This window comes from Ambystoma mexicanum, chromosome 6p (assembly GCF_040938575.1).
Source record: "Ambystoma mexicanum isolate Mex_15411 chromosome 6p, UKY_AmexF1_1, whole genome shotgun sequence".
In the NCBI taxonomy this organism is placed as follows: Eukaryota; Metazoa; Chordata; class Amphibia; order Caudata; family Ambystomatidae; genus Ambystoma; species Ambystoma mexicanum.
The window spans coordinates 1,095,190,251-1,095,216,859 of NC_090935.1; the positions used below are offsets into that span (position 1 = coordinate 1,095,190,251).

The 26,609-nt window shown below is 43.9% G+C and overlaps 1 protein-coding gene across 3 annotated transcripts in view; it reads right to left on the bottom strand.

Annotated features, from left to right (window-relative positions):
• Window positions 1-26,609, bottom strand: part of ERCC6L2 (ERCC excision repair 6 like 2) — a 1,852,128-nt gene that overhangs the window by 1,809,952 nt on the left and 15,567 nt on the right. For all 3 annotated transcript variants that reach the window (XM_069625699.1, XM_069625698.1, XM_069625700.1), the window contains exon 2: window positions 5,931-6,007. In XM_069625699.1, the coding sequence (XP_069481800.1) occupies window positions 5,931-5,973 (43 nt within the window). In that variant the 5' untranslated portion in view covers window positions 5,974-6,007. The remainder of the gene's footprint in view (window positions 1-5,930; window positions 6,008-26,609) is intronic.

The window sequence follows — 26,609 nt, forward strand, 5'->3', positions numbered from 1 at the left end:
CAACCTACTCCAAGAAGGAACCAGCGTTTCCGGGGAGGAGAGAAGAGAAGAACAGTAAGAAGGAGAAGACCAGAAAGGAGGTGGTGCAAAAAAAAGAGGGTGAAGAGTAGGAGGCAAGGATATGAAAATGAGACGGTTAGAAGGATGAAAAGGCGAAAAGAGATGAGAAAGTGGAGAAATGAAGGAGGAGAACACCGACCTATAAATGCACTGAATAACAATAGAAAGTCCATAATATGCAGACTTGTCCAGTGAGGCATTATAATTCTTTGGTAGTTTCACACAGAACATTATCAGGCTACAGGTAGTTTAAAAAACGATGGTCTGGAGGGTTGCCCAGAGCTGTGCCCATGGTTATGATTTATTCAAAACCTTCCAGCCATCACCTTTTCGTTTTGCTACAGGTAGTTTACACCTTGAATTCAACAAACTACATACTATTGATGACCCTTCAAAGCATTGGCTGAAGGCAGCGGAGGAAAGTTCTGCAGTAAGACAGAGAATGAGTGCAAGGTTCTCGGGCAGGGAGGGTGGCACTGCTCCCTGCTGCATGACCGCAGACATTTATGAAGAATCAGATTGTGAATTCCTTTTCTGAAGGAACATAACCATCCCCCTCAAGGTCTCAGCAAGGGCATTCCCATGTTCGAACTGTTTGGATGTTGGACCGTACATCCTAGCTTAGGCCATTGCATCTGGCACTGGAAGTATGCGGCAGCTGCATACAAACTGAAAGTGCATACGTGAAAATGGCACCTGGTGGAGACTCTTGAGGGACAAAGGTAATTGCAAATATGTACTGAGCATCAGGATCAACTTGATAACTACATCCCATATTTAATGCCGTTTATTTCAACGCCCTTAAGTGTATTTGGCACAAAGTGCTTTTCCACAGACTACAAAGTTGCTGCTGGTGGAAAGATGGAGGAAATATTATTTTTGTTGACCAATGCCGTTTTCCATAATATTGTGTTTCAATATTGTTCTTAAATGTGCTTCAATACAAGTATAAATTATACATTGGGAAAATAATATGGACTGCAGCTTTTGGATTAGATTCTGTGTGGATTTGCAAGTGTGCCTCTTCTGCTTTCGCCCACGTCTTGGTAAATAAAGCCAGTGGTGATGTCACTTCATGCATGCATTGTGGGAATGATTATATAACTCAATGACAATGTACCTGTGCCAGGACAGAGGCGTCCTTCAGGACCAAGCCTTGATGGCAGCCTATCTGAATCAGGATTCGGAGTGGGTAAAGTCTGATCTGGTTATTTCCTAGAAAACTGAATGTTTGCTGTTTCTGTGGGCATGGCGACTGCCTCTCAAACTCCCGAAAGACAGAGGGAAGCATCTCTCCTCATCATGATATGCCGAGCTTCAAGGGTTTGAGAGGGAACCGAGGTGTTTTACTGGGGTGATATCCTGGTGCAGGCCTTACATTCCATCAAGGCTTTGAATGGAGAGGGATACGGGCTTCTAGTATTGGTAAAGTGCGAGGGCACACCCACTGTAACTAAATCAGGTGCTGCCTACATTTGATTTTTTTGAATCTTGAATGGAATACTTTTCCACTGAAGGCAAGGAGTAAAATGGGTCACTATTAAATATCTGGAAGAAATTAAATGGCACTGGAATGAAGCACACAATAATAAAGCATAGGATCAGGTCCATGAGGGCTATAGTACTTTATTGGCACCATTATTTACTAATAATCTCGTCTCAATCTAGTCTCACAACCTCAGATCATTCTCATTTCAAATGAGGGCAATCTCTAGCACTTCGAAAGTTAAGATGTGGAAATTGAATAAAAACAGCAAGCTCTCGCAAAATTGCATTTGCTATTTGGGGTCTGGGATGATGCACTCCTTATTGATGTGCACTTATTAAACCAAACCAACAAACATATTCTGCAAAGAGATTTGAGCGGCAGATCCATTAGGTAAAGCTAGTATTTTTTAGTGACTATAATGGAAGAACTAGTTATGTGATTCAATTACAATTGGCACTTATTTAAGAGGAAAATTGAAAATCAGATTGAAAAACCAGATACAAACTGTCATATATATAAATCTATTGATGTAGTCACTATATACTGTAACCAATTCATCAATGAGCGAGTGAGGGGCTGGGGGGTCAGTCAAATAGCACACAATGTGAAGTCAGTCACACTTGGTGCTCTTCTTTATTGCGTAAAGAGGTACAGCGCAGACCCGCTGCACAGACTACAGACTACAAATATTTTCTTACAACAGAGCCGTAAAGTAAAGAAGACTGGGGTCACACCACAGCGGCAGGAGATGTTGGCTAAGCTGTCTTGAGCCTCAGATGTCGAAGTATCTCTCATGAGACAAGTACAACAGGCACAAAGAACTTAAAGGGACTTAATGGATTTCGAAGGTGTGAAGGTAATCTATTTTTCACATTTTTTAACATAATTTGGGGCCGATCCCTGCAGACAGTTAAGCATCTAACTCTAAATCTTTTACCAAAGCTTTAGAAACTAAATGGAACATGTATCTAGAGGCTTAGTGGATCAGATATAAAGCTACGTTAGCACAGTACCAAAAGTAAATCTTGTAGGTCAAAATTATTTCTTTTAGGTTTTGTGACCATCCAAACAAAAAAAATATAAGTTCCCAAATGTGGGAACTCCCGTCCTCTGCAGTGCTAGTACTTAAATATGTTGAATTTATTTGATTTAAATGTTTAAATCAGTCATATTTAACATATATTAACATTTATAGGTAAACACTTATTAACATATATCAGATACACTGACACAGTGTTCTTAATCAAACAGGGTTGATTTAATTATGGCCCAACGCGTTTCGTGAAAACATCACTTCTTCATTAGCAATTGAACAGTATTTCACAAACAAATCTATGGTCTTGCTTCTACTGATAAAAAGTCCATAGTGCTGTCTTTCAAAAAAGATAGGAAATGTGAATATGTCGTCTTCAATGAATAAGAACTATATACTAGTTCAACAGTGGTCAAGGATAACTGCATTCTGAACGGTTACACATGGTCGTTGGCTCAGATTCAATTAAGATCTCTCTTCAAATCTGAGTACATCACTTTATGCACTGCTACAAAGGTATTTGCTGAGTTATTGATTTGGTTCATTAGTTAGTCTCATGGGAACTCTAAGCAGGTGCCCTCTTTCAGCCCTTTCATATGAGCACAGACACAACCCTTTCACTTTATCAAATAAAGTGTTAGCTCATATTTATTTTAGATGGGATAGAGGGGCCTCAAAACAGAGCATTCAATGGCTTAATACATCAGCATAATATGTCCATGTTGAGTAAAGAATGACTAATGTTGTCATTCCCAGAAACGGAGTCAACTACCCCAGCCAATCCCACCTAACATCGTCACCCCCCCCCCCCCCCCCCATAACAACTTCCAGGCACCAAAGTGTCATTTCAATTGTGGAGATACGGGCATTCACCGCACTAGCGGAATGGTGGACATTGGCATGCACACTGACCACAGGAGTAGGAACGGAGGACAGGTGGAGTTGAGAGGGAGGCAGCTGGAGATGGGGGCTAGATGGGTCCAGGTCGGGACAGAGGTGCAGCAGGGGAGACTATGCAAGCACAGCGCCTCAATTCAAGATAGAGATGGAAACTAATCTATTACACTAACGATTTCCCCTTCTGCACACACCTCTCAGACTCCAAACCAAACACAACCACAAATCTTCAGCACAACAAACCGCACAAACTTCACTACATTGCAACAACAAAACAAAAACACCTAGACTTGCGCAACAGCACACGACGACTACCGGCCGCAAACACCCCAGGCCCAGCCAACGGATCACCGGGCTGAGGCCGCCAAACAGCACATCCCTGCTCTCTTGCACTTTCCCTGCTTCCAACCACTAACTCACCCTCCCTCCCTCTTTCAGAGCGGCCAGTGCGCCAGGGGACCACTCCCATGGTGATAGTGCGCAGTACGAATGTCCTTTAACATTAACATATAAAAGAATACATGTTTATTTACAATATAATCTCTGACAAGTTTGTTCTCAATGAATAACGACCATCAAATCAAAACAAATCAACCCTTTGCAGGGTCCAGGTTATATTTGATTTCTCAAATCACATTCACGAGCAGGGGTTGCCAGAAACCACTTCCCAAAAGCCAAAACCCAAAACAGCTCTGCCCATAACCCTCACGGGCTCCTTAGAAAACCAAAAGCTCCAATACCAACTCAGTTGAGAGAAACCTACCAATATTAGGTATTCAAATGCAAACTAAACAATTGCATACATCATAATATATCAGTGTAGGAGAGAAATGCAATAATGAAAGCATAGTGTAATTAGATCCATTCTATACCTCCAGTTAGCAATAATCGAAAGCTAAAACGCAATGTTAATGAACCAATCTGGTCTCTCAAGATGGCACATATCACAAGCAAACATTGAATAATATAAGCCACAATGTTAATGAAGCAATCACTAATTTCAGAAAATGCACAATGACCAACAAGAGCACAATTTACAACAAGATATTCACCATATCACTCATAAGATGCTAAGTCACACAGGCATCTCCTATGGCTCCTATGGCTGTAGTTGGTCAGCTGTGACAGGACCCTCTAATAGCATGCAACTCCTTAGCCAGTCCCCTCTCTAAGGTTTGCATGGCATTATATACTTCCTATATGGAAACTCCTTACCATTATACTCGCATGTCATTTGATGCACAGCTCCACGGGTCTAAGGCACCTAATGCAGTTCTATGTTGCAGACAAGGTAAGGTGCTGCCCTTCAGATGATGTGCAACTACAATTTAATTGGCACACCCCTTGCAATGTCTGTCTGCATCTGCCTATCAGTCTACAGCAAAAGTGTCTTACGTGTATAAGGCCACGTTTATCTGTATCCAAAATAATGTTCCTGGGACACGCTGCCCTAAGCTATTATTTCTTTGCCATAATCAGTCCCTCGCTTTTTGCTTCGGACGACTAGAATCCTAGTCCTGTTACAGCACAGCAAAAGCTGGTAGGTATAAAGGGCAGGGCCAGGTCTTTGCGCACTGTATTCATAGAGAACTGCAATTCCAATCTTTTTATGGGGATTTAGGATTCTAGTGTTATTTTGCTGGTTCAATCTACAAGATATAGAATTCTTTATACAAGCATACTTATGTTCATAAATGTAAATATACCCAAAAACACAACCTTCACTGGAGAGGTTGTTTTGCAAACAAAAGCAAATACAGGTTAACCCAGGCACCTAGCGCTTTCAATGTCTCCTGCTATTCAAGGAACTATAATGCTATTCTAAATACATCTTGTTTTAAGCGCTTAGCACATTACCCATGTAATATCATCTAGGCGCTATATTGTACCAACAGTACCTGGTCAGGCCTAGGCTGGTTTTGCTTATATGAGGGGAATTCTAGCAGAACACTGTCTTATATGTTGCTCCTTTTCCCAGGAGGGCAGAATGGGTGACAGCATATCAGTAGAGTTCATTAGCAATCAGTTTCACATGAGATGGAGGAAAAAGGTCAAGCAGGTTAACCTATGGAACTCAACATTATCGACCCCTACATTGCATTTCCTGTTTGCCTCTATTGGAACTACCCTTTCTTTTCTCTTTAAGCACGAAGACCAGGACGTGTTGCTGCAATCAGCACGTTCATTCTATCGGCAATCTTGAATGGGAATATTTTATTTTTGTTATAATTTTTTTCTTCTCCTAACAGGTTGTGCAAATGAGAAAAATGATGGCGTGGCCACAGCTTTGACCTTCAGAAGTGTTTGGATTGCTCGGCATTAACTTCAGTCTGATGGGTTCACGATAATTTGCTTTTGTAGAAAAAGAATGCTGAATTAAATGTTTATGGGTAGAGGAGCCAGACTAACCTTCTAGCTCACTACACCCCATCCGCACAGCCCCACACTTGCCTGTTTGTTTTTCCATTGCAGTTTGGCTCACTGATAGCGGCATCCATTTAGAACTTCAACCTCAAGGCATGGGAAATCTGAAGAAAAATAAAAGAACAACATCTGAAAATGATTCTTTTGAATCAGGACAACAAAATACTTTTGCGACATGCATTTGCACTTTGGTTTTTCAAGGCAGCTGTAAATAATGGATTAACAAACAACAATGAAACACAAAGCAAATAAACATTACACAATAGAGACGTGCTCATTTCTCCGCCCAATGCGACCCTCAGAAATGTAGAGCATTCAAAAAGGTAGAATAAAAATGTTGCTCCCAAACACATGGCGAGGCTGCTGTAAAGGATAAAATGGAACCCTGGAACAGTGGTTTCCCATCAGTTTGCACTGCCATCATATGCCCAGGTACATGATGGATATTGTCATGTACTGAAACTAACAATTGTGATATCATTTTAGATCAAAGAAGCGTACATCTAGTATTTCACTCAAAGTGTGCTATTTGACCAACATTAAAATCTCTTTGGAAAGAGCCTTCCTACCGACCAAATCCTCTGCAGAAATCAGGCTTTGGCAAGTGAAGCAGGCTGGTGTGCAGACTTCTCTCACTGGTAAGAAGAATACTTTGCTAAAATTGTATTTAGTGCATGGATTGCAGTGCGTTGCAGACACCGGATCGCCGCACAGTTCCTACCTCAAGCATTATGCCCGGGCGCCTGAGCCTATTAAAGTGCTTCATGCTGACTGCCCTGCCTTTAGCCCACTGAATCGGACTCGCAATCCTCACCCTCAAAGCAAGGCATTATCTTTTGGTACGCCATGACAGCGCCTCACATCCCCACAACCTCATCTGTACCCTATTGCTGCCTTCCATCACTCAGACTCACTTCTATGATCTCTTTCCTTTTTTCTTTCTTTCAAATTATCGAATGTCTGGGCGGACCCACGCAGGCGCTTCCCCATCCAAAAGGATGATGTGCACCTACCCCACCAATCTTACACACAGCCCCCACATTCTCATAACTCCTCCCACCGCCCCGTCTGCCCCACAAAATCTAGCAGCACACTGCTCCTCTCCCTGCCTCTCACGCAGACTCTTCCCAGCAAAGCCTTCCCACTCAGTTCAGCCACTCCCAGCGCAGACAACCGAACCCTCATCAACTCTCTCTCCTCAACATGCCTCTCACACGCAAGCAAAAAATGTCCCGCAGTCTCAGGCACCCCACACACCGCACAGTCCCTCGACTCACGCTTGCCCACTTGAAACAGACTGTCATTCAGCCCCACATGCCCTATCCTCAACCGGTTCAGCATCACCTCCTCCCTCCTCCTCCATTCCAGTTTCCCTGCATCCACCTTCACAGACACATTCTCAAGAACACCAAACATCCACCTGCCCTTCACCCCACTCTCCCACCTCTCCTGCCACTCATCCATAACCCGCTTCACCACCACAGCCTTCACCTCATCCACACTCAAAGGTATCCTCACATCAACCGCTCCTCTCCTCAAACCCGCACCCGCCGCCAAATCCACCAACTCATCACCCAAAATGCCAGTGTGACTGGGGACCCACGCCAACTCCAGATCCATCCCCCCACGCACACACCGATCAATCTTCCTCCTGATGTCCAAAATCACATCCTTCCTATCACCATCCCCTGCCACAATCGCCTGCAACCCACTCAATGAATCCGAAAACACCACCACCTTCTCAAACCCCAACTCGCACACCCTATCAATCGCCAATGCAATCGCCACCAACTCAGCCGTACAAATCGACACGTCATTCGTCAGTCGCCCCACTTTATACTCCCCAGTGCTTTCCAGATAAAACGCCATACCCACTCTCCCAGACACAGGATCCTTCGAACCATCCATGAACACCTTACACCCTTCCTTCCCTGCCACATACGCCTGACCCAAAGCCTTGATCTCACCCCGCAAACCCCGCTTCTTCGACACCACACTCGCCAACTCCAAACACACCTTTGGAGACCCCATCATCCACATCGCCCATCTCACCAAATCCGTACCCGTCACAGCCAACAACTTCTGTGATTTCGCCTTGCCTCATAAACACTCATGCCCACTAAAATACTTGGACATTAGGTCAAAATCCTTCACATTTTCGTAATGTTTCTCTCACTCTGCTTAAAATTCCTTCAGAGGTTCCCATCTTCCGAATCTAGCTTCCACCCCCTCACAATGGTTCCAAACTTCTCACAGTGCCACACATTTGCAGAAACGCCTCATATGGCCTCAACACAGCATTGAAGCCCTTGGAGACTCACAATCACTCATTTGGGGGAAATCCATTCATCCCCTTTTTATCCCCCAGAACGATAAAATCTACACTTACAACTTTCCATCACCTTTTCTCCCAATGTCATACCTTCCCGAAATACTACAAAGCAATTATATGGGATACATTACTCACCATAATCGGATTTCTGATGCATGTGGATCTGCTTAGATTCACATGCTCTGCATAGTCCAACATCTAGTGGTAGTCGCAGAGTATTACAAGATTTGTTTTCGAAATTCGAAAATGGACGTCGACAGGGCGTGTTAATAATAATATCCCTAGTGTGACATGTGTTGTATCCATGGTGCATCACGCGTTGAGGTCCCTCAGATTGTTTGTTTCTGACATGGGGTTGCATGAAGTGTAGCGCAAGTACAGATGTGATAAAGCAGAAACAGAGATAGACCAGAAAACATCTATGCGCCTTTGACTCCAGAAGGAGAGGAAGGGTGGGCGCTTGTGAATCTAAGCAGATACAAGCATCAGAAATATGATTACGGTGAATAATGTATCCCTTCCGAGCCTTGTGGATCTACTTAGATCACATGCTATGCATAGATCGGCGAGCAGTATCTGGAGAAGAAGGTACAGCGCAAATAGATGTTTTAGAACCGCTTGTCCCATATGTGAATCTGCTTTAGAGTGAGCGTCAATACAATAATGCTGTGTGAAAGTATGAATGGAACTCCACGTAGCTGCTTTGCAAATGGCGTCTAGAGGGACGTTTGCAATGAAGGCTAAGGTATCTCCGGTCCCTCTGGTAGAGTGAGTCCTGGGAGTGAAAGGTAAAACTCTTCTGGATAGGGAATAGCAGAGCTGTATGTATTTGGATTCATTTATGTTTTATAAAGTGCCTTAAACCAAGGCACTGTACAGAGAACAGGGAACAGTACAATAAAATGAGTAATCAAAAAATACAGAAAAAGATCAAGCATGTTGCAGGAGGTGAGACTTCAGTGTATTATGAAATAAAGAATAGACGGAAATAGAACGAAGGGAGTAAGGAAGAGTGATCCCATGAAGAAGAGCTAGAAGCATGAAAGCACGAAAACGAGATTGAATACAAGGGGGCGAGGTGCTACCAAGAGAATTTGAGAAGAGGAGCACACAATGATGCAGGCAACAACTGTCTGCCGGAATGAGAAAGAACTGCAGGGGTTAGGGGAAGGTGACTTAAGATGGAAAGAGTATTGCTGTACTTAGGGAATTTAAACAGGATTGATAGTCGGTTGGGAATGGTTTCTGCAACATATGGCGCTTAAGATGAAAGGGTTTGTGGAGGGCCAGGGTGGGTGTGGGAAGCTCAGGGCTTCTTTTGGAATCTGCTAGGAGATATTAGGAATCCTCTCAATGGTTTTGCCTCAGGTAGTTACTTGGACTAGAGCCACAGGGTTGGTCCCCGAGGGAGTCATATGATATCTGGTCTGAGCCTGGGAGGGAATGTTTGGTGGGGATAGGGGGACGAGAGGGAGGGAAGGACTGTTAGTTTTGAAGTTAAAGGGGGCATGGTGGGGAGGGAACAGAGTGGGGAGAGGCGGGAGATCAGCGACAGCAGCATAAGGTATACAATGGCGGATGCAAATAGCATGGAAAGGGTGGTGGCTATCATGACATTCAATATGTTGGCGCATAATATTAGAAGAATGAATACCTCTAATTAAACGCAGGAAGCTTGAGGCGCAGGTTATAAGGGAGAGGGCAGAAATCATATTGTTTCAAGAAACACATATACAGGAGAAGGAAAAAAGCAATGCTTGGCTTGGGCAGTTCTCACGGGTATACCAGGCCAAAACCAGGGGTAAAACGGTAGGGGTAGTGATCGCATTTAAAGACTCCCTAAATGTGCACAATACACAGTCACAGGCTGACCCAGATAGAAGGTATGTATTTCTCTGGGCACTTATGGAACAACGGCATATAACACTAGCAACAGGATATACCCCCACCATAGGCCAGGGGGATTCCTGCGCAGCGTAGCAGCCATGTTAGAGCAGTTTGCAGGGGGGGAAGTCATACTAATGGGGGATTTTAGCTTAGCATGTGTCCCTCAAGTTGACAGGAGCTCAGGGGCACAACGGGACACACCCATTCCTTCCCGCACCCTCCTGAATAGCTTTGATAGCATGGCCCGGCAGGTTGTGTGGATGATCGATAGGGGGGAGAAGAAGGGGGATATACGTGCTTTTTCCATGTTCACCAATCACTGTCCAGGGTCGACTATGATTGGGTAATGGGAGTTGTGGGGGAGGTGGGGTTGGGAATCGATCTCACTTTCAGATCACGCCCATATATCTGTTGAATTTCATGCTTATGGGAAGTGGAGGGACCTATGGGGATGGAAGTTCCAGTAGAGTTACTGAAGGACAGGGTGATCATTGAGGCAATAAGTGATAAAATAGATCAATATTTCTATACAAATGGCACCTGAGAAATTAGCTCAGAAATGTTATGGGACACGTTTAAAGTGGTATTGCGGGGTGAACTAATCGCTTTTAGGGCTCAGAAGGAGAAGCAATGGGGGAAAAATGGAAAAAGAGCTGGAGACTTAATTGGGGCAGATAATACAGGCCTTAGCTGACACGCGGACGAGGGCCCTGTAAAAGACATTAAGGCATGCTCGAGGTCAACTAAACCTACTACATACGCAAAGAGCAGAAATGTCCCTACTACATGCAAAACAGAGGTATTTTGTTAGTGCTCTCATAAGGCAGACCATTTGTTGGCACGACAGTTAAAAACATCTAGTGCTACCCAAACCATACCAGGATCGATGGGCCGATAGTGACAGATGCTGCAAGTATTATAGATTCATTTGCAGATTTCTATGAATCCCTATAAACTACGTCCAGGCCCAAACATAGCACAGTCGTGAGCTACTTTGAGTTGGTGCCCTTACTGAAATGGACTGCCATGGAAAGTTGAGACATTGGAAGCTGATATAAGAGAGGCAGAGGTAGGGTCAGCAATTTAGGCCCTCCTTTTGAACAAAGCGCCAGGCCCAGGTGGCATCCTGGCGCTGTTTTATAACAAGTGCAAAACCAAGCTGGTGACCAAAAAAAACCACAAAGAACTGTAGGTCTTACAGACCCATTGCGCTAATGAATATTGATGGGAAGATTTACACAGGTATTTTGGCTAAGCGATTAATCCTGATCAATCTAGATTCATCACTGGATAACAAATGGACAACACGAGGCGGTTATGCCCCTTGATCAAAAAAGCAACAATAAGTCCGACACAGTCTGTGTCGATATCATTTTATGCCAAAGAGGCATTTGACCAAGTCGAATGGCCATTTCTTTTCTATACCCTATAACACGTGGGAAGTTGGGGGCACATTTTTGCAGATGAGAGACACAACTACACGAATCCCAAGATACATTGTCGATCAATGCTCACCTCTCCAGATGCATCCTTACAAGCTGCAGAACGAGACAGGGGTGTCCATTATCCCTGCTACTATACGTCCTATATTTGGAGCCTCTGCTCACTAGAATTCGGAACAACCCAGGAGAAAAAAAGGTATCCCATTTGGGGGTGGTGGCGGGGACACAGGGTTGTCGCGTTCACAGATGACATGTTAGTAGCCGTAACAGAACCGGGAACTTTCATTTAGCAACTGTGAATAATCTCACCCATGGTATAGCTAAACTCAGAAAGTGTGATTAACATAATCTTGTACTTTTGTTGAATTTAGAAACTGTGAATAAATAATCTCACCCCATGGTATAGTTGATTTTAGAAACTGAAAATCTGACCCGGTGGTATAGTTCAATTTAGAAGGTGAAGGTGTGAATAACATCATCCTATGGTATAATTGACCTTAGAAACTGAGAATAATATCATCCTAGCCTACTGCCGAATCAGAAAATTTCCCTAAATGTGGCAGAGGTAAACTTAGAAATTGCAATCTCCAATCCCTATCACAAACGGGGTTCAGCGGGTTTCCCGCACCTGTCGGCTAAGGGCAGAAATTGTAAATAACATCATCCTTGGTATTAATGAACTCAAAAGTTTGGATAATCAATCTCACCCTGCGGCATAGTTGAAACTAAAAAGTGTGTATAATATCACCCTATGGTATAGTTAAACGTGGAAAGTGTGAACAAAAGCATCCAACTATAGCTAAGTTCAAACTTAGCCACAACATGAGACCACCCAGCCCACCATGGTCCACCCAAAGAGTCACACTCACGCCCACTTCCCTTCCCCCCGCCCTACCTCCCTTCCCCCGCCCCAATCCATCCCACCCACATCCTCATCCCACTCTCAATCCAACCCACAAGACAGGAAAACCAACCAATCCCAAACCAGCCAACCCAACACCACATTCTCAGCCCACTCGCTGTCTACCACGCCCCAAACCCAACCCCTACCCAAACACCAAACAAGGGGAGCCCGATGGTGAGCCGACCATCCTAAGACCCCTGCTCCTCCCATCCCCTCCACCCACCCGCCCACTATCAGCATGCCTGTACCCCCAGCCCCTCCAACCAACAGCCCACCTAGCCTCCCAGGCACACACAGCCCGCCACCCCCCCCCCCTTTCTCTCATCAACTCCCCTAAACATCCTCCCCTGACACCGCTCCTTCCCATCTCTAAAAACTGCACATCTCTCCCTGGACAGAAGCCGCATCCCTTTCACTCTCTGACCCCCCCTACCCTCTCATACTCCACTGCAACAAAAACCCTGAAAAGAAAACCTACCTGGTCTCCCTCAATCTCTCATTACTCCTCCCCACTCCTGTCTCGACCCACCACCTCAATCTCCCATTCCCGATCACCACCACCCTCCCCCCGTCCTCACCCTGCCTTAAACCCCTCTCCCTTGACTTCTCACCAAACACAACTAGAAGTCCTAACCCCCTACACCCCACTTTCGAATCGCATGACCCAATTCCAACCAACCTCACACACCTGTCCAACCCCACCCCCCCATAACCACCACCTCAACTGCCCGTCTACTCTTCCCATCGACCATCCCCCCTCTCTCACCACCCAGTTTACACCCCCTACCCTCCCCCTCCAACCAACCCCCCACCCGACATCCCACTGACCCACTCCCCCACCCCTCCCAACCTCCACAGCATCCTCCTGTACCGAAATAAGATGCATTCTTTTTAATGCCCGATCTGTTGCTAGAAACAGACACAGCATCTTTGACCTACTCACCTCAGACAAACCAGACCTAGTCTTTATCACAGAAACCTGGTTCTCCGACGACTTTGCCCCCATCGCCAATGAAGCCTTCCCCCCAGACAACTGCCTCATCCCACTTAACCGACCCTCTAGAGGAGGAGTAGCAATCGCCTTCAAGTCACACTTCTCCTCCTCAATCACTGACAACCAGCCAACCATCCCTTCCTGCGAATTGCTTCTCGTCAAACTATCCCTCCCCCTAACGTTCTGCCACAGCTTCCCAATCATCTACAGGCCTCCTGGATATGACAGACAAATCTCAAACAACCTCTGCGGTTCGATAGCCAGCGTCCAATTAAACCATCCCACCCTCACTCTACTAGGAGATTTCAATATCTGGCTCGACATCCCGACCAACCCTATGACCCAATCTCTGGTCGACTGCCTAGACGCGATTAACCTCTGTACCCACATAAACAGGCCAACTCACTGCAAAGAACACACCCTTGATGCCATCTTCAGCTCCCACAACCAGATACATCTAAATCCCCCCACCCATATCACGTAGTCCGACCATTTAATTGTCCCTTTCAGCATACGCTCACCCGTCTCCCTCCCCGTACCTGAACCAGAACGTCCATATCTACGCAAATACTGGAAGAAAACTAAAAATCCTTCCGGACCTAGCCCACGCCCTCTTTCAGTCTCCCCCGCCTACCTCCACACGCAATGTACCCTTAACCCTGACGCCTTTGACACTTGGCTCAATACCTCATTAATCCCGCTCACGCCCACCTGCCAATCATCCCCTCGCCATGGCCCTTTTCCAAGATGGTTTACACCTGAACTCAAGACTGCAAAACAACTATACAAATCCCTCGAACGCAAATGGCGGAAAGATAAAACCACCCTGAGCAGATCCACCTTAGCCCGGCACCATCGCCACTAAAAAGCAGAAATTCGGAAAGCAAAAAAAGCCCATTACAACTCTCAAATCCTCAACAGTGGAAACTCCAGCAAAGATTTCCACAAAATCATCTCTGAATTCACCAAACCATCATGTACCACCACCCAAACAACCCCTTCCCAATCACTCTGTGACTCACTCTCTCTCCACTTCTACACCACTACTCTCGAAAGAACAAACTCCCTAATCAACAAACTGGCCCTCCTGCACCCACCGCACAATCCACCCACCCCAACCACCAATCCTCCGCCTACAACTACAACCCAACCGACTTTTGACTAGTTCACACCAATATCAACTGACTAATTTAACAAACTCCTCTCCACCCGGAAACCATCCTGTTCCCCGCAAGACCCCTGCCCAGCCTCAACCCTCAAAGAAATATTCTCATCTACCTGTGCAGGAGAATATGCGAGAACCATAATAAATGAGCCCCTCTCCTCTGGAATTTTTCCTGACACGTTCAAAACTGCCCATGTCAAACCCCTCCTAAAAAAAACGGGCCTCAACCCTCTCGACCCCAAAACCTATTGCCCCATCTCAAACACCAGGTTCCTTGCTAAACTCATCGACCGAACCGCATACTCCCAACTAAACGCCTTTGTCGAAGCCAACAATCTCCTAGACCACGCTCCATCAGGTTTCAGACCTCAACACAGAACTAAAACCACCCTGATCTCAGTCTGGGATGACCTTAAAAACACTGCAGACGCTGCAGGATGCGCTGCACTAATCCTTCTTGACCTGGCGCCTTTGACACAATCAACCACTCTATCCTCCTCGACCGCCTCCACTCCCTAGGAATCAGTGGAAACACTCAAGTGGATAGCATCCTTCCTTAACAATAGGAAACAAATAACCCTCCTCGATCCTTTACTTCCGCCGACCGACCAGTCAACACCGGAGTGCCACAAGGAGAGTGCTTATCAGCCCTCCTGTTCAACCTCTACATGTCCACCCTCCCAAGAATAATCCTGTGCTACAACTACGCCGACGACACCAAACTAATCCTAAAACTCCTTAACTCAACACCCAGCTGCCAACCCAACCTTGCTGCCTGCCTCCTTGACATTAACTACTGGATGACTACAAACCATCTCCATTTAAACCCCTCCAAAACCAAAATCATGGTGTGTGGCAACACCAAACTTCTTCCGCAACCTCTACCCTGGCCACCTGCCATGGGGATTCCCCGACAACCTCAACCTCAGTAAAAAACCTTGGATGCACTCTCGACTCCGACCTAACCCTCTCGCACCAAGTCCTGCCACTACCACTTCAAAATTCTTAAGCGCATTTTTCCGTACCTCTCCTTTCCCAACAGACTCACTACAGTCCAATCAACTGTAATGTCAAGACTAGAATATGCTAACTCCCTCTACCTTGGAGTCCATGCGTACCACCTGACTAAACTACAAAGAGCTCAAAATGCAGCAGCCAAACTGCTACTAGCTCTGTGCCCAAGGGATCACACCTTCCCAGCTCTCAAAACTCTGCACTGGCTCCCGGTTGCCCAAATGGTGACCTTCAAAACCTTATGCATCTCGCACCGAGCAATACATAAAACCGGACCTCAATATCTACAGGACAAAGGGGGGGATGGAACGAATGTGGGGATGGAAGGGATGGAGGGGATCGAGGGGATGGCGCAGATGGAAGGGATGGTGCAGATGGAAGGGATGGTGGAGATGGAAGGGATGGAGTGGCTGCAACGGGTGAAGTGGCTGGAACAGGTGAAGTGGCTGGAATGGATGGAGTGGATGAAACAGAAAGAGTGGATGGAAATGATGAAGTGGATGGAACGGATGAAGTGGATGGAACGGAAGAAGTGGATGAAACGGAAGAAGTGGATGAAACGGAAGAAGTGGATGAAACGGATGAAATAGATTAAACGGACGAAGCGGACGGAACGTATGAAGCGGACGGAACGTATGAAGCGGACGGAACGTATGAAGCGGACGGAACGTATGAAGCGGACGGAAGGGTCGAAGAGGACTGAAGGGTCGAAGAGGACGGAAGGGATGAAGCGGACAGAAGGGATGAAGCGGACAGAAGGGATGAAGCAGATGGAAGGGATGGAGCGAGATGGATGAAGTAATGAACAGACGAAGTGGATGGAACAAACAAATCAAATGAATAGAACGGATGCAATGTAGATAACAGATACAGTAGACAGAACAGTTGGAGTTGATGAAACAAGTGAGGCGGAGGGAACAGATGGAGTGGATCGATCTGATGAGTAGATGGAACAGATGAAATGGGTGGAACAGGTAGACTGGACGAAACAGGTAGAATGGATGAAACAGATGGAGTGGATGGAATCAGATGGGGTGTATGGAATCAGATGGAGTGGATGGAACAGATGGAGTGAATGGAACGGATCGAGGGGATGGAACGGATCGAGGGGATGGAACGGATCGAGGGGATGGAACAGAACGAGTTGAATGAAAAGTTGGAATGGATAGAACGGATGGAGCAGATTGGAGTGGGTGGAACAGATGGAATGGACGGAACAGATGGAGTGGATGGAATGGATGGGGTGGATGGAGCGGATGAAATGGAAAGAGTGGATGGAACGGAAGGGGGGGATGGAACAGAAAGAGTTGAACGAAAAATTGGAATGGATAGAACGGATGGAGCAGATAGAACAAATGAAGCGGATTGGAGTGGGTAGAACAGATGTAGTAGATGGAGTAGATGTACCAGGTGACGTGGATAGAACAGATAGAGTGGATGGAATGGATAGAACAGATGGAATAAATAATGCGGATGGAACGGATGGAGTGGATGAACAGAAGGGGTGGATAGAATGGCCTTACTGATAACCACCATATCACACTACCTCACTTACTCTCTCCTATACACCACCACTCAACTAGAACTCAGCAATACTATGACACATTCGGTGTAGCTGTTCTCATACTAACACCTGCCTCTTACTCCTCAACATCCTAATTAAACACAGCTAGCTGAACACACACCGCTGCCTAAGCTTCTCCTCAGGCCTAACGCAGATGGAAATCAGTCTAGATGTCAACCCTCCAGAATGAACACATATTCCTGGCCTCCCAAACACCTCACCTACCACTAAGAAGCAGCTATCATGCAAGTGCCTCACCAGCTGCAAACATATCCGGTGCACCCACGCACCTTACGACGCTGTCTCTCTCAACTGACTTGAACTATGGTTCCTGAAGGCGTTCAACCTACCAGCGCTTTGAGATCATACCAATGATACATAAGGCGCTATATAAATGCAAAGTAACATAACATAACATGTAGGGACCGGATGATATTCGAAAAGTTTATCACCACACGTACAGGATCCAAGAGTCCGATGTCCATGCTAAACAAGACACTATTGGACTCCATGACAAACCAACAGTAACCATATATGAAAAAAATAGGAAAGCACATTGGGTACAGACATCCCCATAGAACACTGGTAAAATATATGGAGGAATGTCCCAGATCTGACACAGTCAATTTAACTCAGGGAGACCTGGTACAAGATTATGATGCAGTGGGATTATGCCCCGGCAACACTACATAACATTTAACCTACAGTTTCGCATGAGTGCTGTAGAGAGTACCAGGGAAAGGGAACTTGGTGCACATGTTGAGAATGCCCAGCAATTGCACCATTTTGGCCCAAATACAGGCAATTATTACATTTGATGCAGCCCCAAGTGCGCAAGAGTGGATGTGTGGGTTGTTTGACCCCAGAATCTGCCTGCCCACCAAGGCCCAGAAGAAGGCATTTATGATGATGTTGATGGAGGCATGCTTGCAGCAATGGAGTAGGTCATGTATAGAATTTAAGGGGAGAGCATGCGATTTAAGCAGGATTGGCGGATGGTCTTGACATTCCTGCAAAGTAACTATAAGAAACAATGGTGTCCACACAACCTGCGAATATTGGACATTATGTAAATGTGGGAGGGAAATGTATTTGAGTAAGGGGAGGGGGAAGCCATCTATACTAGGCTGCTTTCCCTGGGGGAAAAGGAGTGAAGGATGGGGGACTGTTTTGTTCTTGGTTTAAAATACGAAATGCCAATAAAAATACGTTTAACAAAAAAAGAAAAGTATATTGACTTTTATTTTGTTTTATTTATGTTGGTACTTTTAAACATTTTTCATTAGTAAAAACGGTAGTGTTAATATGTTTTGTACAGTATAAAGCACAATTGAATTAAAAGCTATATTATGTGTTGTGTGCCTTTTTAATATTAATGGATTTTAAATATGTACACTATTTTATAAAAAAAAAGATTGTTTTACTAAATATTTACTTTTAAAAGCATGTCTTAATTGATATTTTCATTTTGGCAGATGAGTAGTTGCATTTGTTTCTCCTACTACAATTATTGTTCCACATTTTAAAGCAGCCTAAAAGGAATAAGCATTCTCAGGATCACCATTTGGTCAATTTGGAAGCGACACACAATCACCAACTTCATATGTTTTAAGAACTTTACAAGGTAGGAGGTTCTTTTTCCTTTTTCTGCAGTTACAGTTTCTATACGTGGATCTGTTTTTTTTAATTGAAGTTTGTTCAGTAGTTTAATTTTTATAAAGATTTCTAAAATTTATTTGCTCATTTTTGTTTCACAAAAGGTGCAAACATTGCCGGATTTCCTAAATTATATTTTTGAGGTTTAACCCGTTTTAATTTTTATTTGAAGATGGTGCAAAATATTTCAGTTACATTTCACACATCATCTAGGGCAGTAGTTCCAAAGTAGTCCCAAATCCGAGATCTTAATTTACCAAATGGAATTGTTCCAGAGGTAGCTATATTTTTGGAATGTTGCTTTTTGTTTCTTCTAGTAGGAGCACTGGAAATGCTTTGACTACAGTCAGTACTACAATTATTTACTTGCGATATGTGTCTAGTTGTTGAAGTTTGTAATGTAGAAGTTAAAAGGAGTAGTAGTAATAGGTACACTATTTGTTTTGTGTGCCACGCTAGTTTTAATTTTTAAAACACCACTACCTAAACTAAAGTGATGATGTTTAAGTGTTTTTTGCTGGTGTTATAGGATTTGTTAATTTGTTATTGGGACATTACTTAGTTATATCAGAGCTAAAATGTCTGTTATTGGGTTCAATCAAAGTAGTGTTCCCAGTTTAAATATTAATAGTAGTAGTAGTACTACCAGTAGTAGCAATAGCGAATGTATAGCAATTGGAAATGTATTTGGTATTATCTTTTTTGATTTCTTGGACTTTCAACTGTTGGAATTGTAGTATGTTTATGATTAGCTGAGGTATTTTTTTTTTGGTTTAATAGCACTTTTAAATATTAAAGCAGTGATACAACTAGTAATAGGCACTGAAGGTTGTAATTTGATCGGCAAAGTTTGTAGTGTTGAAATACATTTGGATTTATTTTTAGTGGTTTTCAGTCATTTTAATTTGTTAACTTTAGGTGATTCGCATGGTGAATTTAATTCATTAGATTTGGTCAAAGTAGCCTCAGTGGTAGCATTGGGAGCACTTAAAAAGATATTACTTCTTTTTTCAATGTTTTTTTTTTAAACTTAAAGGAGTTGTGGATACAGATGGTGAGATTTCCACAGGTGCAATACATGTTGTTTGTGTTGTAAGTTGTTCTTTTGAAAATACATTTTCGACTACTTCTTGTGGAATATTATCAATAGTTGGTATAGTTGTAATATACATGAGTGGGAATGTTTATTTGGACATCCTGTTGGCTAGTTTTATACATGTTTTTATGTTATGTTTTGTGTTCTTTTTTGAGGAATGTTTGTGGTGTTTTTCTTTGTTTTCTTTTTGCTTTCCCAGCTTTCTTTTCATGCTTATTTTGATGCTGCAATAAAATAACAATGGAAAAATAAGGAGGTTTTAAATATATGTTTTACATTTTTAGATTTAATATAAAATTGTGTTAGTGAAAAGCATTTTGTGAATGTTTCTAGTTTTTATAATATAAAGATGTACAATGTTTGTGTTCTTTTAATGTTGACGTTTAACCTATACAAAAGACATGTTAAAATATGTAATGTTGTGCTAGTGGTATGTATAGTACGCCAGTGGCTTTATGCGCATTAACATTCATTTAGCACTAGGAACACATGAATGTTGTGTACACATTTATTGAAGCTATGCAGCACAATAAGCGTAATGGCTCATCCAACTGTTTACTCTACACATATGTGCATTATAATTGTAAGGAGATTACATTATACTGCTTACATTTGTTTTATCATGTTTTTGTACTATTTATAGCACCCCTGTGCCTACATTAGTATTTACCTTTGTCATCTTCTCGTAATGTTGATGTTTCACCATTCAAGACATGTTCCAATATAAAACGTTGTACTGTTTAACTGTATACTAAACACATAGCTGTGTTCCCAGTGGACCTGCATTCAGGATTGTTTAATCATTTATTTTAGATGCACAATCCTGGATACACCTGTATGTTTTAATTTTGAAGACATTTAATGCTACCGGTTACATTCAGATTAACATTTTGTAAATATGGGTATATATAGTTCAATAGTAGCTAGTGTTATTTACATAATAGGTATAGTGTTAATAATACGCTAGTAGCTACCTGCATTGTGTTTTTTATAAATGTTCTTGTACTATTAAAAACATTGTATGTACCTTTGTCATCTCTCTTATTGTTGATGTTTCACCTAGAGACAAAAAGACATGTTACAATATAATTGACTTTATACACCTGTACGTTTTACTTGTGAGGAAATGTATTGCTACTGCTAATATTCACATTTTCAATATATTGGTATGTATAGTATGGGTTTAGGGCTATTATATGCCAGTACCTACCTTCACATTATGATTTATTGTGTTCACATTTAAACAAAAGTTGCAATCAGTAGTAAAAGCTGAAACTGTTTAAAAAAAAGAAATTATTATTTACTGGCTCAGTTGAAGGGACGAAAGAGTGGTTGTTGACATTTTCAAATATGTTGTAATTAAATTGTTTACAACAAAAGAGATGATAGCTGGAAGGTTTTGAATTAATCTTAACCTCTGACACTGCTCTGGGCAACCCTCCAGACCATCGTTCTTAGCCTGGCAAGCCATCACAAAAGGTGGCATACCATATGCAAATCAGGATTAGTCCCACATTCTACATTCTTTATTTTAAAGTATAAAATGATCATCATCATAAACAACATTTATTCGGCAAAAAGTATTTTCGGCACATTATATAAATACAATGAATTGATGTATAAACATTTTAAAACACATATTATGATACATATTCTTTAAAATCCCAAGCCGAGAGTCACTTTTTTTTAACCAATTTTTATTGTTTTCCATTTAACATGGTGACATACAGACTTACATACCAATATTCAACTTTGCCATAAAAAGTTACGTCTGTTTGTCCCCCCAAATCCCCCTCCCGCCTACTTGCATTTAATAGCACAACCGATTTGTCACTTAAAACCACTGCATCCCTCGCTCGTACTCCGGCACACTTTCTTGCTGCCAAGAAATGAGGCATTCAGTCGCCAGCGTGACAGTTTGTTCCAGAGTCTGCCCCTGTCTACAGTATCGAACGCTGAGCTGTAATCCACAAAGCACAAGTAAAGACTAGTGCCTGGATTATGTAGCGTGTCTTATATCAGTTTGAGGAGCGTCCAGATTGGGTCTATTATAGACATTAGATAAGAACCAAACCGCAACAAGTAGAGTTTGTAACTTCCAAGGAGAGCAGATCCAAAGACCCTCTGGTTATCTTTTTTACCACCCAATTACATACTGTCTTTACACCTACAAGAAGCCTCCCCCATGGTCTCCCTTTTTAGGTTGGATCTCAAAAGGGCATACCCCTGGATCCTCATTTGCGCCATAGCCCCCATGTCTCCTGGAACATTATATGATAAGGCTCCAGTGACCCCACACATTCACTGTCATTAAGATGTTTGAAGAGACCTGCTATGTTCCAGGACACTAGTCAATCAACGTCCTCCAAATTTGAGCCCGTAACCATCACTCCTCCCTTGGGGGCCCCGTGGGTACCCAAGTCCCTGGGCCTACCATGCTGCAACCCCACTCTGGCCATTTTCCATATTGCCCGGGTCAGAGGGTATAGTCGCCTTCAATGAAATCCTGCAGCCCTCCGGAGGAATAGAATCTAGTTTCAATACCAAGCAAAACCTGTAGTAACCGATCATTCCTCAGAAAAACAAGGATATAGTCCTTTCCCACCCCCGGGTAGCTGCTTCGGTTATAATAAATGATCTTATCTCGTATCACTGAGGTACACCCTATCCTATGACATATCCAATGAGTAACTTTATTCAATAACATGTCTTGATCTTCGTGGCTACCCACCCACAATTAGGGGACATTGGCCATGACCACAAAGTGTTTATGCTGGGTCAAATTGTTCTTCCATTTAACCGGGGCTCCAGTTACCACCTGCAAAGAATCTTGCCTATTGGCAGCAGTGAGTTTCTGGCCCTTCCACGGCCTGGGGGGTGAGGAGGTTTTTACATCAGCGTTATTCCCCCTTCTTGGCATATCCCCTTTGGCGGCTTGGTTTTGAATAACCTTCAATAACGGATTAGCCCAGCTTGTGCCCTCTCCCCACCCCTCGGCAGGGCCCAGTGTGCTTCTCAGGGATGAAATTGGGGCAGTATTATTTTGAGCTCGGGTTTCACTGGTGGGAGTATAATGCCAAGTGATCATGCTTTTACCACCCTGTACTTTGCCATGTGCCCCTGAGCAGTGAGTGCGCTTTTGCGTGATGGTGGTTGTCAAATGCCTTAGTTCGACCAGCACCTTTTCAATAATTTCTCTCATCATTGCCACGCCCTGCACGAGGGCATCATCTGGCCACACATTTCGGCTCAGGACTGTCCCTTTACAACCTTTTATTTTCCTTGTACTCCCCTGGGCCACTCTGGGGGACGGGGGTTTACAAGTTTTTCGCCCCATATGTTTGCACTTTGCTTGTGCCTGGGACCTCCCTGGGTGTAGTATGCCTTTCCCCTTGCCAGCAGGCATCCCTCCCGCCCCCCATGTCCTTGCCAAGTTAATACCGCGTCCTCGTCGGCTAAGGGAGCAAACCTATTCACAGCGAGTATAGCTGAACACACTTCCACTACTTCCCCCTCAGCGTCATCAGCACCCACCTCCCCCACAAGCACCAGTTCCCCCCTTTGCAGCACTTCAACTAAGGCAGTGTTTGCATCACCGGGTACACCCGCATTTTCAGAGTTAATTTTGGGTCTCATGCTTTAATACTGTCTCCAATACAAATGAAGCAGGCCTCCCATTTAGAGGCAGCTTCCCTGCCTTTAACTTATAGATTTTACCCTCCTAGTGGCCAGGATTTTAACCAGGCATTCGTCCAAAATCATAAAATGACAAATTTAAAATTATTTTAAAAGTATATATAGGTTTGTAAGGGGTACGTACTTTGCATCCACACTGGTCAATGTCTTCAATTGAAGTTATATTGAAGTTGCGCGTTTGGTCGAAATGGCAAGTAAATTTGTTGTAATGTAAGTACGGCGGAGTGGTTTGGTATGTTGATTGGTTGACGTACATTACGCACGCGCAGTTGGTCATTATTTGCATGTACTATTTGTTAAAGAAAAAGTTGCATTTTTATTACATTTCAGAGTGCATTTTTCTGAAAATGGAACCCCAGGTAAGTTTGTAAGCAAAAGTGTTGTGTATGTATTATGTGTATTTCTCATTCTTGAGTGGTGAAAGTTTAAATATTTGTCAACATAGGCAATGTGAGTTTTGACGAATCCTTCCCAGGGGGTGCCACCCCCTTTTAGACTAGGGAGGTGAGCTCGCTCAGCAAAACCGCCGTGAAGGGTTTTGGAAAGTGGGACCTCAATGCGAGTGCCTCCCCTTGAATAGACAAGGACTCCCATTCGTATAACAAACTCCCTGATAAAATATCTTGTCTGCCGACATGGGAGTAAAAGAGACTGAAGTAATATCCATCGATGAACAATCAAATAAAAATACTGACATTTCTTCTTCTTCCGTACCTTTGGCTCAAGGAAATTCTGAACTCCCCAGAAACTTAACAGCTGATGAGAAACAACATGGCCCCTGGAAATACGGTTGTGAGACTAAAAGGGACAACCAACCATGACTTGACAGGGAGAGATTCTCTACAGAGACGAACCTTTGACGTCATAACATCCTGGAGGCGGGCGGAGCTGAACGGCACCACTGAGGTGACGTGGAGAGACCGAGATGCGGAAGATAGACACCAGGAGGCTAACACTGAGAAGTGCAATACCGCAGAGACGAAGAGGATATAAAGACCATCTTAATTGGTGGCATGACCACGCTGCAGTCGCGTTGGGCCTGTGGCCTGCAAATAAGTGCAGACACCAGGGAGCGACGGAGGAATGAATCCTCTGCTCTGCTGAGAACTGAAGAAAGCACCGAAACAGGTGGAATAAGGAAGCCAACCGCTTACTTGACAAAGACTCTGAAGAGAGTGAAGAACAGCAACATCCCCTCTGAGACGCCACCTCATTGAAGCACACCTGAAGGCACCAAAGGTACCAGGGTTACCCAGGGTGGAGGGAGGAGAGCCGGACAGAGCAGGAAACGGGAAAGAAAAGCAAGTGGAGTAAAACCGCATATGGGTCAGTCAGACCCCCAGAGAGTGAATAATAACAGAACCTCCATCATACCACAACATTCCACCTGGTAACCTTCTGTGTCAGTCAAGCCCACATTCGATTGATTCTGCCAGGATGCCGCAAGAAGACAAATTGTTATACCGAAAAAGTAATCACATAGCCTGAATGGTATGAATAGTATGTGTGCCAGAAGCAAATCGCATCATGTGACAAACTTTGCAAACTAAAGAAACCTGAATGTGATCATAGGGAGTCCATTTTGTAAATGCCGGCCATTTACTTTTTGTAACGCTTTGCAAATATATTCTATGCTTTAGATCCACATACGGTGCGAGGCCACAGCTAGAACTCTGAAATACTAACGTAGGCAGGAATGTAGCGCCGTGCAGAAATACATTGTTTTCCCTCTCACTGAGGCCTTGAAGCTGAGCAGAAGCCACGCCTAATCGGTAGTCCAGGTGCCAGTTTGTCTTGCATGCGCTGTTGTAAAAGGCAGTTAAACATGAATTATATGCAGCTAGCGGTGCTCCTTCACGAAGGATGGTATTTTCTGCCTCAGAACTATCTGACCCTTAGCTCATGAGCCACAGCAGATAATGTTGTAGGCAATGTCTCTCTGCTAAGAACAAGATATCCTTCCTGTGTCAGTGCTCCATGTTCCTCATAACAGAAAAGTGTATCTGCAGCCTTTGCTAGAATAACTAATGTTTAGACTAAATGAAGACATGTCATAACTGTCAATTACCGAACCCTAGCCTGTATGACGTGTATAAGAGCGGAACTAATAGGATTAGCAAATATATATATATAACTGCTTGAGTGCTGTTCGCTCTCTCTCGCATCTCACAGTGTCTGGGAACACACGTCGTGAGGCGTTGAGACCCAGTCGGCTGACTGAGATACTTTGAATAAAACCAAATTTGTTTTGAAATCGAACCTCACGATTGACGTGTCATTGGGTATATGGTTATTGTGCCTTATTTCCATGTATGGATTAGCAAAATCACTACAGTCATCTTTGCTTTTAGGTGCATATTCAGCACATGTTGTTGCAACACCACTTCACTGTAAGCTTCTGCTTCTTGTGGGGTGGGGTTGGGGCAGGCAGCTCTGCCAGGGGCCACCAAAGTCTCTTTTTAGGGGAACCGTTGGGTCTTCATCCTCAGACCAGGTTGCCATTGCAGACTGCAGGCAATAACTGCAGCATGGAAAAAGATCAACGAACAGACGGCCCCAACCCTCACCATAGCCTCACTCTCTCTATGTTCCTTAGCTTTTCTGGGCACTGCGAAGTCTCAATGCCCTTCCAATGCCCTAATAAGCTCTACTCAGTAAGATTTGGATGTGGGGATAGTGGCCAATGGCACATACTCTACGTGGCCTGCTCATTTTAGGAAGATTGCTTTATTTCCCTATGCAAGGGTTCCTTTGTCAGCATTTGTAGGTCTACGGTGCAATAATTCAATTTCTAGAAGGCGCCTTGAAAGTCTTACTGTTCTCAACACAGTATCAATGAGATTACCTGGTTGTCCCCTCTCTTCCTCGTCCCTGTCCCTACATATGGAGGCAGTCTGTCTTCCCCAAGACAGTTCTCCCCAAGATTTCCCTCCAAATAACAAATTATGTAAAGGCT